Below are 15192 nucleotides of genomic sequence, written 5' to 3' on the forward strand. Positions count from 1 at the left end.
CTCACCTCCCCAAGCACGCCGACCTCTTCCAGACAACCCCCTCCCTGGGTGCCAGATTTGGCTTTTCTTGTCCAGGCCTCTCTCTGCTGACTGCCCTGCCTCCCACTGCACACTGACGTTCTCAAGGCCTGAGCGTGGCTGGCACCTTAGCGCCCAGCTGCGCCTGGCTCTGAGTAATATTCAGCAAAATCTGAAATCAATGATGACGGGAGGGAGGCTGTGCATTTCAGAGTATCAGCTCAGGTGTGGCTCCATCCAAAAGCTTTCCTGACTCCCTAGGAGGGCTCCTCTTGCCACTGTAGACTCCTAGCGCACCCCTGCTCTATGTAGTCACAGCTTGGATAATTGCCGTGACGTGAGGCTTCCCACTCACACTGGGAACTTGCTGAGAGCAGGAATTCTGGTTTTCTAGGGGTCCCTGGAGCTCAGTCCTACTGCCTTACAGGAACTTAGCACTGACGGAGGCCAAGGCAGGAAGGAGGGGTGAAGAGTGAAAAAAACATTGATTGAGAAACTGAGTGAATGAAATGGATGGCGGGAGGGAAGAGGGGATAGAAGCTGCGCTGGCCCCAGTTCCCTGACTGCTGAAACAGACACCAAGCCCTCGAGGTGAGATGCAGGAGTGAGTGACCCCTTCGGTGTCCGAGGCAGTCGGGAACTGTCAGAGCTGCAGGAGGGCGGGACGGGGCGGGGACAGAGGAGCAGGGGCCGGGGGAGGGGGGAGGGAGGAAGCGGCGGCGCGAGGGGCGGGAGAGGTGCGGCCGCGCGCGCGACCAGGCTCCCTGTGCTTGCTAAGCGCCCGACCCCGGGCCCCCGCTGCCCTCCATCATGCCCTCCTACACCGTCACCGTGGCCACCGGCAGCCAGTGGTTCGCGGGCACCGACGACTACATCTACCTCAGCCTCGTGGGCTCCGCGGGCTGCAGCGAGAAGCACCTGCTGGACAAGCCCTTCTACAACGACTTCGAGCGCGGCGCGGTGAGGGCGCGCGGCCCCGACGGGCTGGGGCTGCCGGGACGCGGTGGGGGCGCGCTGCGGACCTGTCTGGGAGGCGGCGGGGCGGGGGGGCTTCCAGGGTGAGGGCTGTAGGGCGCCGTACTTCTCCCCTGGGAGCAGGAGAAGGTGCAGGCTTTGCTGTCGGTTTCACCGATCGGTACCGGGAGGCTCTGAGCGGCTCTTTAACTGGGAAAGTGCTGTGGGCACCGTTACTCGTGTCCCACTTCGCAGGGCTCCTTCCGCGGGTCCTGGGGGTCATAGGGAGTGATCGTGCTCTCGGATCCTGCGGGTCCTTGCCCTGCTATGAAGCACCAGGGATGGCACCTCGGAGCAGTCGCGGGCTGCGAGGAGAAAGAACAGGTTTGGGGATCCAGAGATTTGAGTTCCATCTGGGCCTGACCACTAGCTCACTTTTGACCCTCTCTGGGTCTCAGTTTACCCAAATGTTAAGTGGAAAGGGTTGGCTTCAGGTTGCTCTATAAGCCCCAGCCGTGGCCCTAAGTGGCACCAGTTGATGTCTCCACACCTGGGCAGCTCACAGTCTCAGGATAGGTCCCCAGAGGAATGCAGAGGGCAGGAACTAGAGAACCCAGGCCAGGAGAAGCCTTTTGCAAATCTGGAGGTCTTCACTGGCTCCCAGCAGCATGTACCCCAGGGAGCATTTCCATCCAGGCTGTGAAGGCTCAGAGAAGGAAGTGGGAGGAGGGCTTCCCCTCTCCCCTCCTCACTAGAGACCCTGGAGGGAGGGGAGTTCGTGAAGCAAAGGGAGCCCATGCTGACTACACCTCTAGTCCGTGGTGCCCGGCACTGTGTGAGGTTGCACACAGGTGGATTCATTCAGAAGTGGGCTCCTGATGCTGACCTGGACAAAAGTCCCAGCTCGTGAGCATGGCAGGTTACAGTCGTCATCGAGTGTTTAGTGTGACGTGCCCAGCCCACTGGGCTTATTAAATGCTCATTGTTGAAGTGATCGTTAAATGACTATTGTGATAGTCCCAACAGAAAAAAATCTGTTCCCTTCTGCTACCTTCAGCTTCTGAACTGGACCAGAAAGATTTAGACTTCACAAAGCTGTCTTTTCACCACTTCATTGATTATTACATTGAACCATAATGAATTGCTCAGAGTTGACTATTTTTGATAAGCAAAACTGGCAATTTTATGTGGTTCAACCGAATACTTCTTTTTTTTTTAACCGAATACTTCTTTAGATAAAATTCGTGAAGCGTGTTTTAGGTCTGCAGAACCTAAAGTTAGCAAATAATGACTCCTTTTCCAGATTCCAAACTCAAAATGGGTTTGATTCCTACTCAGGAGCCTCAGAACCTTGCTCTCAGCCAACCTGACAGTCAAGTTCAGCATATTAACCTGGCTTGAACACACGTCTAGAAGAGTTAGGTGTTGAGTATAAGAACAAGCTCTAATTGTTTGGTTTCCCCAACCGGGGAACTGGCCCTGAGGATGGCCATGTAGGAGGGCCAATGAATCATCCATTTGGGGTGATGCCCTCGGCCATTTCTGGAGCACCATCATTTATTTCCATTATTTCATGGATTCCCCCAACACTTCTGGGAGAAAGACAGGGTACTAACTGCTTCGTCTTTATAATCAAGTCTTCAGTGGGCTCCATTCTACCCCACACCGCACACATCTGTCTGCTTACGCTGTGCAGCAACCCGGGTGTGGCTTCTTGGAGGGGACACAGCAGTGTGACCATAATGGGGCCATTGGAAGAAAGGTGAAGGCACCCATCTGTTTGTTATTTCCCACCCTGCCTAGAGAATTCATTCAAATTACATTATGGTTAAACACCTTAGTGAGAGTCCCAGAGGCAAATTTCAGGAGACATTTGCATGTCACATTTCCATTGGGGTGAGAGGGGCAGTTCAGGAGGGGCTGCTGCACTGTGAGCCAATTGACTGGCTCTGAAAGTCTCTTTGAAAAAAAAAATAGCTTTTTAGAAAGTTCCTGTTGATGCAAAGTTACTCCACACTTCGTCTTGCATAGCCGAGAGCTGCTTCCTCATTCTCCCGCCAATATCTCTTTAAGGACAATCGGTCCCTTTTGGGTAAAGGTGAAGAAGAAATCTTAAGAGGAAGTACTTGCAGAGAAGACAAGGCTATGCCATTTTACCTGAAAAGTGTGACAGTCATTTCAGATAATAACAGTTAACAGTAACAACAATAAAGACTATTTCTAGGCAGCCAATTCAGTCATTTCCAGCTCAACAGGTCAACTTCGCACTCCCCTTGTGCAAAATTCAGTCCAATAATGGATGGGACTGATTTCTTATCTCAGTAAATAGAGCCGCAGATCCCTGGTTATTCTCAACAGAGTTCTGCAGAGTGATTCATGACAGGACTGGGAATCGGCGTCTTTCACACGTGAGATTCTCCTGTCAGTGGTCATGTCTTCATTGGCTGCCCCCATCTGCTGGGAAAGCCCAGGCTGTGGGACCATATAGCCCAGATACTAGCCCAGGTTTAGGCAAATTTAGCAAATTGACTGGTTGCTTCAACTCTCTCGATTTAAAGTAATTCGGGTCAGGTGGGATGACTTTCACAGATCGGAGGACTTCTGGGGGAATTTTACCTGACCCTTTGCATTTCACGGTAGCACTTCTAGGAAAGCAAAAGGCAATAGAGTGATGTTTGGTGTATCGTCTTTGAATGTCCTCAGTAAGTGTGAACAAGTCTTACGATTATACATACTTCTTAAGTATTTTCAATGGATAGTCTTATAATATAGTCATGAGGAATATATTCTCGAATACCAGCTTCTCAGAAATAAGAATATATTTCTGAAGAACATTTCCTTCTGATCCGCAATCTCTCTCTCTCCCTGCCTTCTCTCTCTGCCCCATCTCTTCCCTACATCCTGCCCCCTCTTCCTCCCTCTTGTCCTTCCTCTGCTCCCTGCCCCTCACAATTCCCCTGAGTCCCTCACTTCTCCCTTCTGCTCTATCTCCTGGATAGCCCCAGCTCCCCCATTCTCTGCTCCCTCGGTCTCCCTAACCACTGCCCCTTTTCTCCCTCTGTCTGCCCTGGTCTCTCCTTTGTCTACCTCTCAGTCATCTCCCTCTCTCTCTCTGCTCCACAGCCACCTCCTCTCCCCTTCCACCCCTCCCCAGCCTCTCAGCCCCTTCCAAGATGGGCAGTCCAGGTGGGGCCACTTTGTGACTGTCCTCTGTCCTTGCTCCAGCAGGGATCTGGGGCAGAGACAAATGAAACCTTTCTTTAAGTGCTGACATAAAGAGCAAATGAAAACTGGCCAACACTTTGCTGAAATATTCAAAGGCCTTCGAGCCATGTATCCAATACAGTGTTGACAGCAACAGGTGAAACCAGCAAACTGGCCCTTCCCTGAAAGGAGGCTAGTGAATATCTTGTTCCCTGGCTCTACATCTCTCTCCAGCATCTGACCACTCACCACCTCTGCCACAAGTGACTCCATGCTCCAGCCTCCTCCTCCTCCAATTCCCCACCTCCTGGCTCTCTTGTTCTCTACATCTGAAATGCCATGCACATCTCTTTTCCTCTGTATTCAACTCACCTCTGAAATCTCACCAACTTCCAAGAGCTGCCTCGAATGCTGTCTTGTAGGAAGCTTTTCCATGTCCTCCACCCCACCCCCACGTTGCCTTTTCATACTCCATGGAAGGATTGAACCAGAGCTGGATGCCAGGTCACCTGGCTCCCAGTCCAAGGCTTTTCTCCTAATGTGGCCACAGAGAACAGTGGAGGAACCCAGGCTGGGCCATCACACAGGTGTGGTTTCTAATTATGGGGCCACCAGTGACTTACTAGCATGGTAGCTGCCTGACCTCTCTGAGCCTCAGTTTCCATCTGTAAAATGGGATAATCAGCCCCTTGGCCATGCACACATACTGTATCTACTGAGGGCCTGTTACGTGCCATTCGCTGATGATACTGTCCACTGGGCAGAATGGACACGTGATGTCAGTGTGTCAGAGCAAAGAGTCAACAGACACGAGGCTCAGGGAGAGGAGGAAGGAAGGTAGTCACATCCTATAGCTCTTTGTACCTTTCTAAGACCTGACTTTACTGTTTGACACACGGGGCCCTGAGATCTCCCTGGAGGCCCTTTCTCTGTCCTCTGTGACTCTCCAACAGTGGTCCCCTTGGATGCCAGAGCCATGGTCACCAGACTTTGTCCCTAAGACTTCCTGAGTTAGGTGGGGCTGAACTCCTCGGGTCCTGGTTCACCTCCAGTAGCTTTGGGCCTGAAGTCAGGGCCAGCCAGAGACAAGCCAGACTAGCAAGCCTGTCCCTCCCCCCGCCAGAGACCCTGTCAGATGGCATACTGAATCCCCGTAAGGCTGTCCGGTGATTTCCTTCCGGGTAAAACTCTAGGGCCCTCTGTCAGGTACCGGGAGGGAGGGGGATGGGGAACCTGGAGGGTCCCATTCTCCTGTGACTGTCCACAAGGGTGCTGAGGGTGATCCTGCTCAAAGCTGCTCCCTGCCTTCCTTGTAAGCCACCACCCACAGCTGGACATCTGGCCCTTCCTCTGAGAATTGCCCAGTCCTGGGGAGGCTCCCTTAGCTCTATCTCCTTCCTGTTTGTGGTCCAAGGTGCTGGGCTCATCCTTCCCCTGAGAACATCCACCTCAGATGCCCGTGGCACCTGTTACGTGAGAATAGCCGTCCTCTCCTCCTTCACCTCAACCTTCCGGGCATCAAACCTGCTTCCCTCCCCCACCAACCCACATCAACCCCTCCGAGCCACAGAAAAGCCACTTCCCCTGGAGCGGTGGCCCCAGGCGCCGGGCCGGCCCAGGGCTCACCACACACTGACTTCCCTTTGCGCAGCTTGCACTGCCAGCAACAAGGATGCCTCCCATTCTCACTCAGTCTGGAGTGGGGGTGGGCCCTGCCGACATCCAGTCTTGGACCACCCAGTCCCCACCCTGCTTCTCCACATGGATGTTTGGCCTCTTGTTCCATCAAGACCTTCCTGCCTGGCCCACTGATGCCTCAGCTCTGGGGGAACCCCCTCATCCCCCAGAAGCCACTCAATGAGAGATGTGTCCTTCCATTCCTCTCCCTCCTTCCAGCAAATCAGGTCACCCAGCCCCTCTCTGGGACTCCTCTCCCAGCTGTGTACTGGGGGCCTGCTGCGTTCTCCCCAGGGATTGGTACCCTGTGGTACAGACAGGCCTCCCTGCCTGAGGTCCCACCGAACCCGGGGGCCTCTGCCCTCCCGCAAGACACACTGTGGGCCAGGAGGGTTCTTTCGCCTGCCGGACGGGGCATCTGGCAGGACAAATGTGCTTCCACACCTGTCAGGGCCCCAGCACACAGGCTGCCCCTGGGTTCTCAGAAGCTGTTTCTACGTGAGGACCCAGGCCCCGACCACAGGGCACTGGAGGGGGAAGCTTCCGCTTTCTAACCACGGATGTGTGGCATCTGCAGCAACCAGGACATGTCCCTAAGTTGCTGTCTGTGCTCAGAGCCAAGGGGTTTGCTGAAACCGTCCAACTTCCCACTTCTCTGTGACGTCCTCCCCGGGGTGTCCTGGCAGCTTGGGGGGAGAGGGGTGGAAATGGGGACCCACGGGGTCATGTGCAGATGAACACCCCTACACTTTTTCTATCACACCGGAAACTCTAAGTTTGGCCACCGAGGAAGAAGTTCAAGGATGGGTGAAATCTCGCTTCCAAAGTTGCCTTAGAGGTCATCGAATCCGGGGCTTCCCAAACCGGCGGGTCTTTGGAACACCCGATGCAACGCTTGAGCCCTGGTCCTTCCTTCCTGGCTGGCATCGAGAGCTGCACATGCGCAGATCACCCAGCAGCCGTCGAGGGGCCGCGCAGCCCCGCCTCTGGGGGTCTAGCAGCAAGGCCAGCCTCAACCCAGCACTTCGCGGCGGGAACTGCTCACCTGATTTTCTCAGCATCACTGTGGCTCAGTGAACTGCAGAGGCCCCAAGACACACTTGAATCGGTGCAATTTCACTTGTATCTGAGCCTCCCCATTGCCTGTCACTCAGGTACTTGCCCCACTGAGAATGAGAGAGATGGAAAGGCCTGGGCTGGAATTCCAGCTCTGCCAGTTAGCAGGGAAGTGGGACTCACGGAGCCTCGCTGTCTTTATCTGAGACAGGGCCTAACTCCCCACCCTTCCCAAAGTTGTGGGATGTACAGCAATGTCAGCAGGCCCCCTGCAAGCTGGCAAGGGCTGTCCCTGTGTGCGAGGGCCAGTTTGCCCCTCCAGCCCTGTCGGGTAGCAAGACCAGCAGGCTCGCTGCCCTCGTGAGTGGGGGCAGCTGCGAAGGCCCTCACCAAGCACCAAGCATGTTTTTTTTTTCAAAAATGCAGTGTGTAGTTTATTCCTTGGTAGTAATAAATTCTCATATTACAAAGGCAATTTAGTGGAAGAATGTTCCTTTTGATATTTAAGTTGTCTGAGATAATGTAAACAGAATTATATATTTTAAAAACAATTTCATTTAGATAGCCAAAAAAAAAGACAACAAAAAAAATTTCCTTTCTTACAGGTGGACATTGAAGTGGACCTGATTGTGTTTTCTTTTTAAAGGCCTCCAAAGCCAAAAACAGCTTAAAACCTCATTAAAATGAATTAAAATTGTTTTACTAAACTACTGGTTTCCGGCATCATTCCCTGTTTTCCATTGTTTTGTTCTGTTGTTCTTCTTTGTTTCTTCTCGCTCTTTTTCCTGGTCCAGCTGCACCATTTTCATCATGTTCATCATCACTGTCAAATTGAGTTTTCTTGCCCTGAAACTGTACTTTTCCCTTAGCAGACCCAATCTGGACAGTTTGATTTCCCTTTTCCTTTCCTTTTAAAAGAGGAGTCTCCCCCTCCTGCAGCCTGGCCAGGTGCAGACAGCAGAATGTCCCTCTCCAAGCAGCACCATCCATTACTCAGTAGACTTACCCCTCCAAAGGGGCAGAGCTGGGGAATCACCCAGGACCCAGCACAGAGCCATGCCGAGGGCAGGCATCTGGCAGGTGTCTCAGCCAAATGAGCTGAGGGGTGACACAAAGGCTCAGGAGCCCCCAGACAGTCTGATTTTCCTTTTTTTCCTCCCAGGTTGACTCTTACGATGTGACGGTGGATGAAGAACTGGGCGACATCCAGCTGATCAAAATTGAGAAGCGCAAGTACTGGCTCCACGATGACTGGTACCTGAAGTACATCACGCTGAAGACGCCCTGCGGGGATTACATCGAGTTCCCCTGCTACCGCTGGATCTCGGGGGAAGGCGAGATCGTCCTGAGAGATGGACGAGGTGAGTGCTTCAGGCCCATTCCACTCCCTGGGCTTCCCGGGAGCCAAGAGGGCTTGCAGGTCCTCCTTCCCCGAAGAACTGTGTTCGTGGAAATAATAACGATGCCAGCTGCCGTGGCTGAGCACCTGCTCCGTGCCTCGAGGTCACACCTGCAGGAGGTGTGACCTTCCTCCAGGGAATAACAAGCCCCGGGGCTCAGGGTGGAGTGAGCGGCCCCAGGCTACACATCCGGCCATGGCCCCTTTGTGTGCTGCAGTCCTTCAGGGGAAGACTGCTACCCACTTTTTGTCAGAGGGTGACTGGGGTTCCTAGTAGCACGTACCCCTGGGATGAGCTCCTGGAAGGGCAGTTCTCCAGCTGAGTTCCCATCTCTCCTCTCTCTGAGGTCACAGTAGGGTTTGGGCTCCAGGGACCCTAGGCAGGCGGGAGACGGAAGCGTGCCCAAGTGCCAGCTCCGAAGCGCCCCGGACAGACCTGGAGTTCACAGTCCCTGGTCGTTAAACGTGATGTCCCACTTTCTGCTGAAAGAGAACAGAACCTAAAATCTGCCCTCTTAAGCAAGACCCTTAAATGGGCAGACCCTATCCTGGCACTTCCTCAGAAGGCCATTCTTCGTAAGAGACACGCAGCTGGCCTGGTGCAGAGGAGGAAATGGACAAGCAGATGGCAGGGGTCAGCTGAAGCCACTCTCCCTCTGAATGACCCCCACCCCCACCTTGCACACCAGCCTCTTAGTGTGCATGAGCCGAATGCATGCCTCAGCACAATCCTGCCTGACCTTAGTCATGGCCTTTCAGTTCTCTCACACTTGAAACCTGGAATGACAAATCTTAAGATGCTGTGTATCCACCAGAATAATGAGGAAAATAATAGCTGCTGGCACCAGTGGCCCCGTGTAAATTCCTAGGTGACAGGGCGTCTCCCATCACTAGTTCATTGGCTCTTCCCAGAACTTCAGCAGAGCAGGTGAAACAAGTATGATTATTACCCCCATTTTTTTAGCCAAGAAAACCAAAACCAAAAGGAAAAAACTCTTCTCTGCCTGGTGTTCTTAAACGATCAGGCCACGTCCCACTGTCTCTGACATGGCACTTAACTTAAGAAACACAATTCCAAGAATATTTGCAAACTAAACGATTGGGGCTGAAAGGATTTTTATCCTCTCTTCTCCTGGCAGGGAAAAAAATCTTACCAAATGCACCATTGTCTTGCGGTGGCCGGAATGTAAAAGGTGGCAGGCAGGGTATTTCTTTTTGTGAAAACACAAGCTCCACATCTTCCTCCTGCCCAGCTCCCAGCCAGGGTCTCTGTTGTGCAGTCCTTCCCCCAGACCCCGAATCTCTCCCTGCCGAGAGCATGTAGCACATTCCAATTGGGGTATTCAGAAGATATAGGTCAGTGTGCAGGGCCGTGAGCATGGCTGGCCCTGGTTGGGTCGGGGCAGGGAAAGAATGCCAGATTAATCCAGAAGGGGAGTGTCCTGGAGCCAGAGCTCCCTCGGGAAGGGCTATGGCCCGCTGTAGAGATGCAGACAGCCTGGGGGGACACTGCAGAGAGAGGCCGGGAATAAATATAAATGTCCTTTCCTCACCCTCTGATATCCTCCACTTGCTAGGCAGGGTTTCCAGTGGCTGAGCCCAATGTGAATCCCCTGACGATCAGGGACTTTTAGGAACAGGACAAGGTGAAGGGTGGATCTGGAGGGGCACATGGAAGCCATCCAGCATATTCCACTTGTCATTTGCTGTGTAACAGTCTCAGTGGCTTTAAACAGCCATTTTGTTTTGCTCGTGATCTTAGGGGTCAGGATTTGGGGAAAGGCTCAGCTGGGCGGTTCCTCTGGGAGCCACGGGGCATCAGCTGAGGGGGAAAGGGCCAGAGTTTTCCCTTCTAAGATGATTCTTCTCTCACGTGGGTAGCACCTCAGGCTCTGTGGTCTCTGTCAGTCCACATAATGTGTCGTTTTGAAGGCTTCCCCAGGGAGCCTGGGCTTCTCACAGCTTGGTGGTCCCAGGGGAGCTGCACTTCTTAGGTGATGGCTGACTTCCAAGAGGAAGTATTCTGAGAGACAGGAAATGGAAGCTGCCACTTTCTTCACGCCTGGCCTTGGAAGCTGGCATAGTGTGACTTTCTACCATATTCTGTTGGTCCAAGCAGTCACAGAGCCCACCCAGACCCAAGGAGGACAGAGACCACCTCTCAGTGGAAGGATGGCAGGAAATTTGTGGCCATCTTTAGTCCCCCACGTGGACACAATAACCAATCCTCAGACAACCTGGAAATGAGGGGGCCCAGCCCACAGGCAATTCACTCACTCACCACATGGTAACCTCTGAAATCTACTATTTCACCACTGCACTGGGGATGACCATGAAAGTCAGAGGGCCATCACCCTGATCCCAGGGACCCCAGGCATCTATATAAAGGAACAGCCTCACCAAGGCACTCATATCAGTCTTTTGGAATCTGCCTCCCTGAACCCTGCTGCAGTCAGCCACCTGCCACATTCCAGAAGTTCTGTTAGTCACCAGGGTAGAATGTTCCAGCACCATCAGGAAGCTGTCTGCCTTTTGGAACTTGCCACGTTACAGTTCTACGTGTTCTGAATTATTCATTCAACTCCTCAGGGCAGGGCGCCTGAGAAGTAGGCGGGTTCTTTGAGGTGGGTTAGAGGTGATGAACGTGCCTCCTCCAACCAATGAGATTTCTTGTTACAGTTAAGACTCACCTTGCCTTCAGTGGCCTCGAGCTTCCCCTGCTGGTTGGCTTTCCATCCCCTTAGGAGAATGCAGCCATGTCCTGTTAATCTTCCTCTTTGGGTCCCAGTTCCAAGCCTGGGACTGGAGCTGCCTCAGCCAGAGTACAGTGGGGCAGAGAGCCCTGAGTGTGGCTCAGAACCGCTGGGTGCTGGTCTGCGATGAAGTGAGTACAGAGACTGAGCACAGGTTTACAAACTTCTAGTAACTTGCCAGAATACCTCTATGACTGGTGTATCTGATGGTCAAAACAGGGCTTGTATTTTGAAGGTCTTTGGCTTGTTTTTTAATTTCATTTCCCTAGTAGTTCACTTCTATTGTATTTTACAAAAATGTCAGCCTGTAAAGGAATGAAAGTTTTAAAAAACCTGGCCCTTCAGGACAGAGAAGTGGAGAAGCACAATTATCAGCCCTCTTTGCAGGAGATGCTCTGAAATCCTGCTCTTCAGGGCTCTGTTGACTGTGTTCACTGGCTTTACCTTAAGTAATAACATAAAGGGTAATCATGGGTAATCATGATCTGACCTCTCCTGCTCTAAAGGTCCTGAGAAGTGTCATCCTGCCCTTAGCTACCTGCCCCACTCCTGGAATGAGAGATGAGATACCTTTGAAGTCTAACGCGGAGGAAGGAGGAGGAGGGTCAGGTCCATGAGGAGTATAAGGACTACAGCGATAAACATTATTCCCATTTACTAGGCACTTACTGGTTCCAAGCACTTTGTGGATTTAATGAGAGATTTACTGCAGTCTCTCACTAAATCCCCACCATGGCCCTAGAAAGAGGCATCTTTATCTCCATTTTACATGGGAGGAAGTTTAGGTAACCTACACCAGATCACACAGCTTGAATGAAACAGACCAAGTCCAAACCCAGGAAAGTCTCTTCCTAAGCCCACACTCTAGGACAAGACAGGCTGTTTTAGAACTGAGCTTCATCCTCAAGCCTCTGTGTCGGCACCACAGGAAACTGGACAGTTCCAGCATCTTGAGTCTTGCATCACACGTTTCTCCAGGAAGCAACCAACTGGACTTAGACACACGAGAGTCATGAGCCCCCACTGCTCTCTCGGACAACATGAAAACCCGCAGTCAGCTGCCAGTTCTGCTCTGCATGAGAATTGCAGGAGTGAACTACTCTGCAGAGGTTTAAAGAAATCCACCAAAGACCATGACACTCATTTCCTCTGAGCAGAAAGGCAGCTCTGCACCAGGGGCCCCAGGATTCTTAGCAGAGACAGTGCCCTTGGGGCAGAGTGGAAGGTTACAGTCTGCAGGTGGTAATCCACAGGGCAGGGCCAGAGATGGGCACACCCTGTGCCTGCCAGGGAGAGGCGGAGGAGAATCATTGGCCTGCCCCTGGAAAGCGGGATGAGAACCTAGCCCCTAGCCTGGGTCATGTCTCTGGTTATGATTCTTAGAGCCCCGAGATGCAGAGCCCCCCCTCCCGCCCCCCGGCTTGCTAAGTGAGCAGGCAGGACAAGGAGGAATTGCATTCGGCTTTTATAAAGGGAGTTGGCTAAGAGCATGGGATTTGCATCTTGTGTTGAAAATCCACTCATTAGTGCTCACAGCACAGATTACTAAAATTGGAATGATACAGAGATTAGTATGGCCCCTGCGCAAGGATGACATGAAGATTCATGAAGAGTTCATGGTTTGGTTTTTTTTTTTTTTACTACAATTAAAAAAAAATCCACTAATTAGGTGTGTGACCTTGGGCAAAGTTCAGGGGCTAATCTCTTCCACCTCCCTAAGCCCCCATTTCCTTGCCATAAAATGGGGGAATGTTCTGAGGCTTTGATGATACATGCAGAGCACTTGGAACAGGCAGGGTGTTGGAGGGACACCTGAATACTGGATGCTGACTGGGCTTCCATAGGCTCTTCTCACACACGTCCTTTCCTCACAGCAAAGCTGGCCTGCGATGACCAAATTCACATCCTCAAGCAGCACAGACGTAAAGAACTGGAAACACGGCAAAAACTGTACCGGTGAGTTATGACATCAGTCCAGTTGGCTAAGGGGCCATGGTTTCTTCTATCTCAGGGGCCTAACCCTGCCCCCAGGTTATGGCCCATCACCACTAATAAGTGATGACCAAGGCACTGAGTCTGTCCGGTGCTCCTCAGTCCCCAAGCTCTACCTTGACACCACCCCAGGCAGAGATGGTGAAGGAGCTACAAAAAACTTGAGATCAATCATATTGGCATTTCAGAGGAATGGGGCAGCGAAAGCTTGAATTTACCTAGATGTTCCCCCATTCCCCCTTATAGGGATTACCCTTCACTTCTTATGTCTTTTATAATAAGTCAGTTATAAATATGATACATACTCTACAACAGAACTGACCCATCTTTAGCTAACAGACTAAGAAAAAAGAGAGGTCTCAAATTGTTAAAATGAGAAATTAGAGGGAACCTCAGTACCAACTTCACAGAAATTAAAATGCGTAAAATGGAATCGTATGAACGACTGTATACCAACCAGTTAGATAACTTACATGAAATGGACAAATTCCTTAGAAAGACAGAAACTGCCAAAACTGACTGAAGAAGAAATCATCTGAGTAGACCAATCACAAGCAAAGAGGTTGAATACTAATCGTAAATTAATTTTAAAACTTCTTAAAAGCAGTTTTAAGGTAGTTTTAGAACTTTCTACAAAGAAAAGCCCAAGCCCACATGGCTTCACTGGTGAATTCTACTAAACACTTAAAAAATGAATACCAATCCTGCATAAACTCTTCCAAAAAATAGAAGAGGAGAGAACATGTCTCAGTTCATTGTATGAGATGAGTATTATACCAAAACCAAAGACTTGTAGGAAAACTATACATCAGTGTCTGTTAAGAATATAAATACAAGTATTTTCAACAAAATACTAGCAAACAAAATCCAGCACCACATAAAAGGCATTATACAATATGACTAGGTGGAATTTATCCCAAGTATGCAAGGTTGTTTTAATATCCAAAAATCAATTAATGTAATATGCTATATCAATAAACAACTAAAAACCACATGATCATCTCAGCAGACACATGAGAGAGCCCTTGACAGAACCCAACCCCATTTCATGGTAAAAAAAACAAAACAAAACACTCAAAAAATAAGAATTGAAAGGGACATCCTCAACCTGATAAAGGACATCTACAAAAAAACTCAACAGTTAACATCATACTTAATGGGAAAAGACTGCACGCTTTCCTCCTAAAATCCAGGCATAAGATAAGTATGTTGGCTTTTGCTACTTCTACTCAACATTGTACTGGAGGTTCTAGCCAGGGCAATTAGGCAAGAGGGGAAAAAAGACATCCGTATTAGAGAATAATTAAAACTATTGCTATTCACAGATGACATGATCTTGTATGTAGAAAATCCTAAGGAATTTACCAAAAACTTTGGAAATCATGAACCAGCAAGGTTGCAGCATACAAGATCAATATACAAAATTCACTTGTTTTTCTATATGCTAGCAATCAATAATCTGAAAATTAAAATAAGAAAACAATTCCAATCACATCAAAGGGAGTAAAATATTTATAAATAAATTTAACAAAATAAGTTTAAGACTTAACCAAAGGAAACTATAAAATATTATTGAAAGTAAAGGAAATCTAGATAAGATGAAAGACATTTCATGTTCATGAACCAAAGGACTTAATATTGTTTAAACGGCATTACTCCCCAAAGTGACGTACAAATTCAGCACAAACTTTATCAAAATCTTAGCTGACTTTTTGCAGAAATTGACAAGTTGATTGTAAAATTCATATGGAAATGGAAGGAATCCAGAATAGTCAAACAGTCTTGAAAAAAAAAAAAACAAAGTTGGGTGATTTCACAACTTCTTAAAATCCGAAGTACTACCCCACTGTAGAAATCAAAACAATGTAGTGTTAGCATAAGGATAGATGTATAGACCAATGAGATAGAATTGAGAGTCCAGAAATAAGCCCTTACACTATGGTCAATTAATTTTCAACAGAGGCAGCAAGACAATTAATTCAGTGGGGAAAAATGTCTTTTCAATAAACGGTATTGGGACAACTGAATAGCCACACGCAAAAGAATGAAGTTGAACCCTTACCTCACACCACATACATAATTAACTTAAAATGGATCAAATATCTAAATGTAAAAGCTAAAACTATCAAACCTTGAAGA

The 15192-nt window shown here is 49.8% G+C and overlaps 1 protein-coding gene and 1 pseudogene across 1 annotated transcript in view; both read left to right on the forward strand.

Annotated features, from left to right (window-relative positions):
* Positions 1–717: 717 nt before the first annotated feature.
* The window catches only part of ALOX5 (arachidonate 5-lipoxygenase), a 49556-nt gene continuing 35081 nt past the window's right edge, over positions 718–15192 (forward strand). Inside the window, exons 1-3 of the mRNA XM_072971123.1 lie at positions 718–978; positions 8072–8270; positions 12936–13017. Of these exons, the coding sequence (XP_072827224.1) occupies positions 829–978; positions 8072–8270; positions 12936–13017 (431 nt within the window). The 5' untranslated portion in view covers positions 718–828. The remainder of the gene's footprint in view (positions 979–8071; positions 8271–12935; positions 13018–15192) is intronic.
* On the forward strand, positions 12587–12686 carry LOC116282388 (U6 spliceosomal RNA; annotated as a pseudogene).

This window comes from Vicugna pacos, chromosome 11, assembly GCF_048564905.1.
Source record: "Vicugna pacos chromosome 11, VicPac4, whole genome shotgun sequence".
NCBI lineage: Eukaryota > Metazoa > Chordata > Mammalia > Artiodactyla > Camelidae > Vicugna > Vicugna pacos.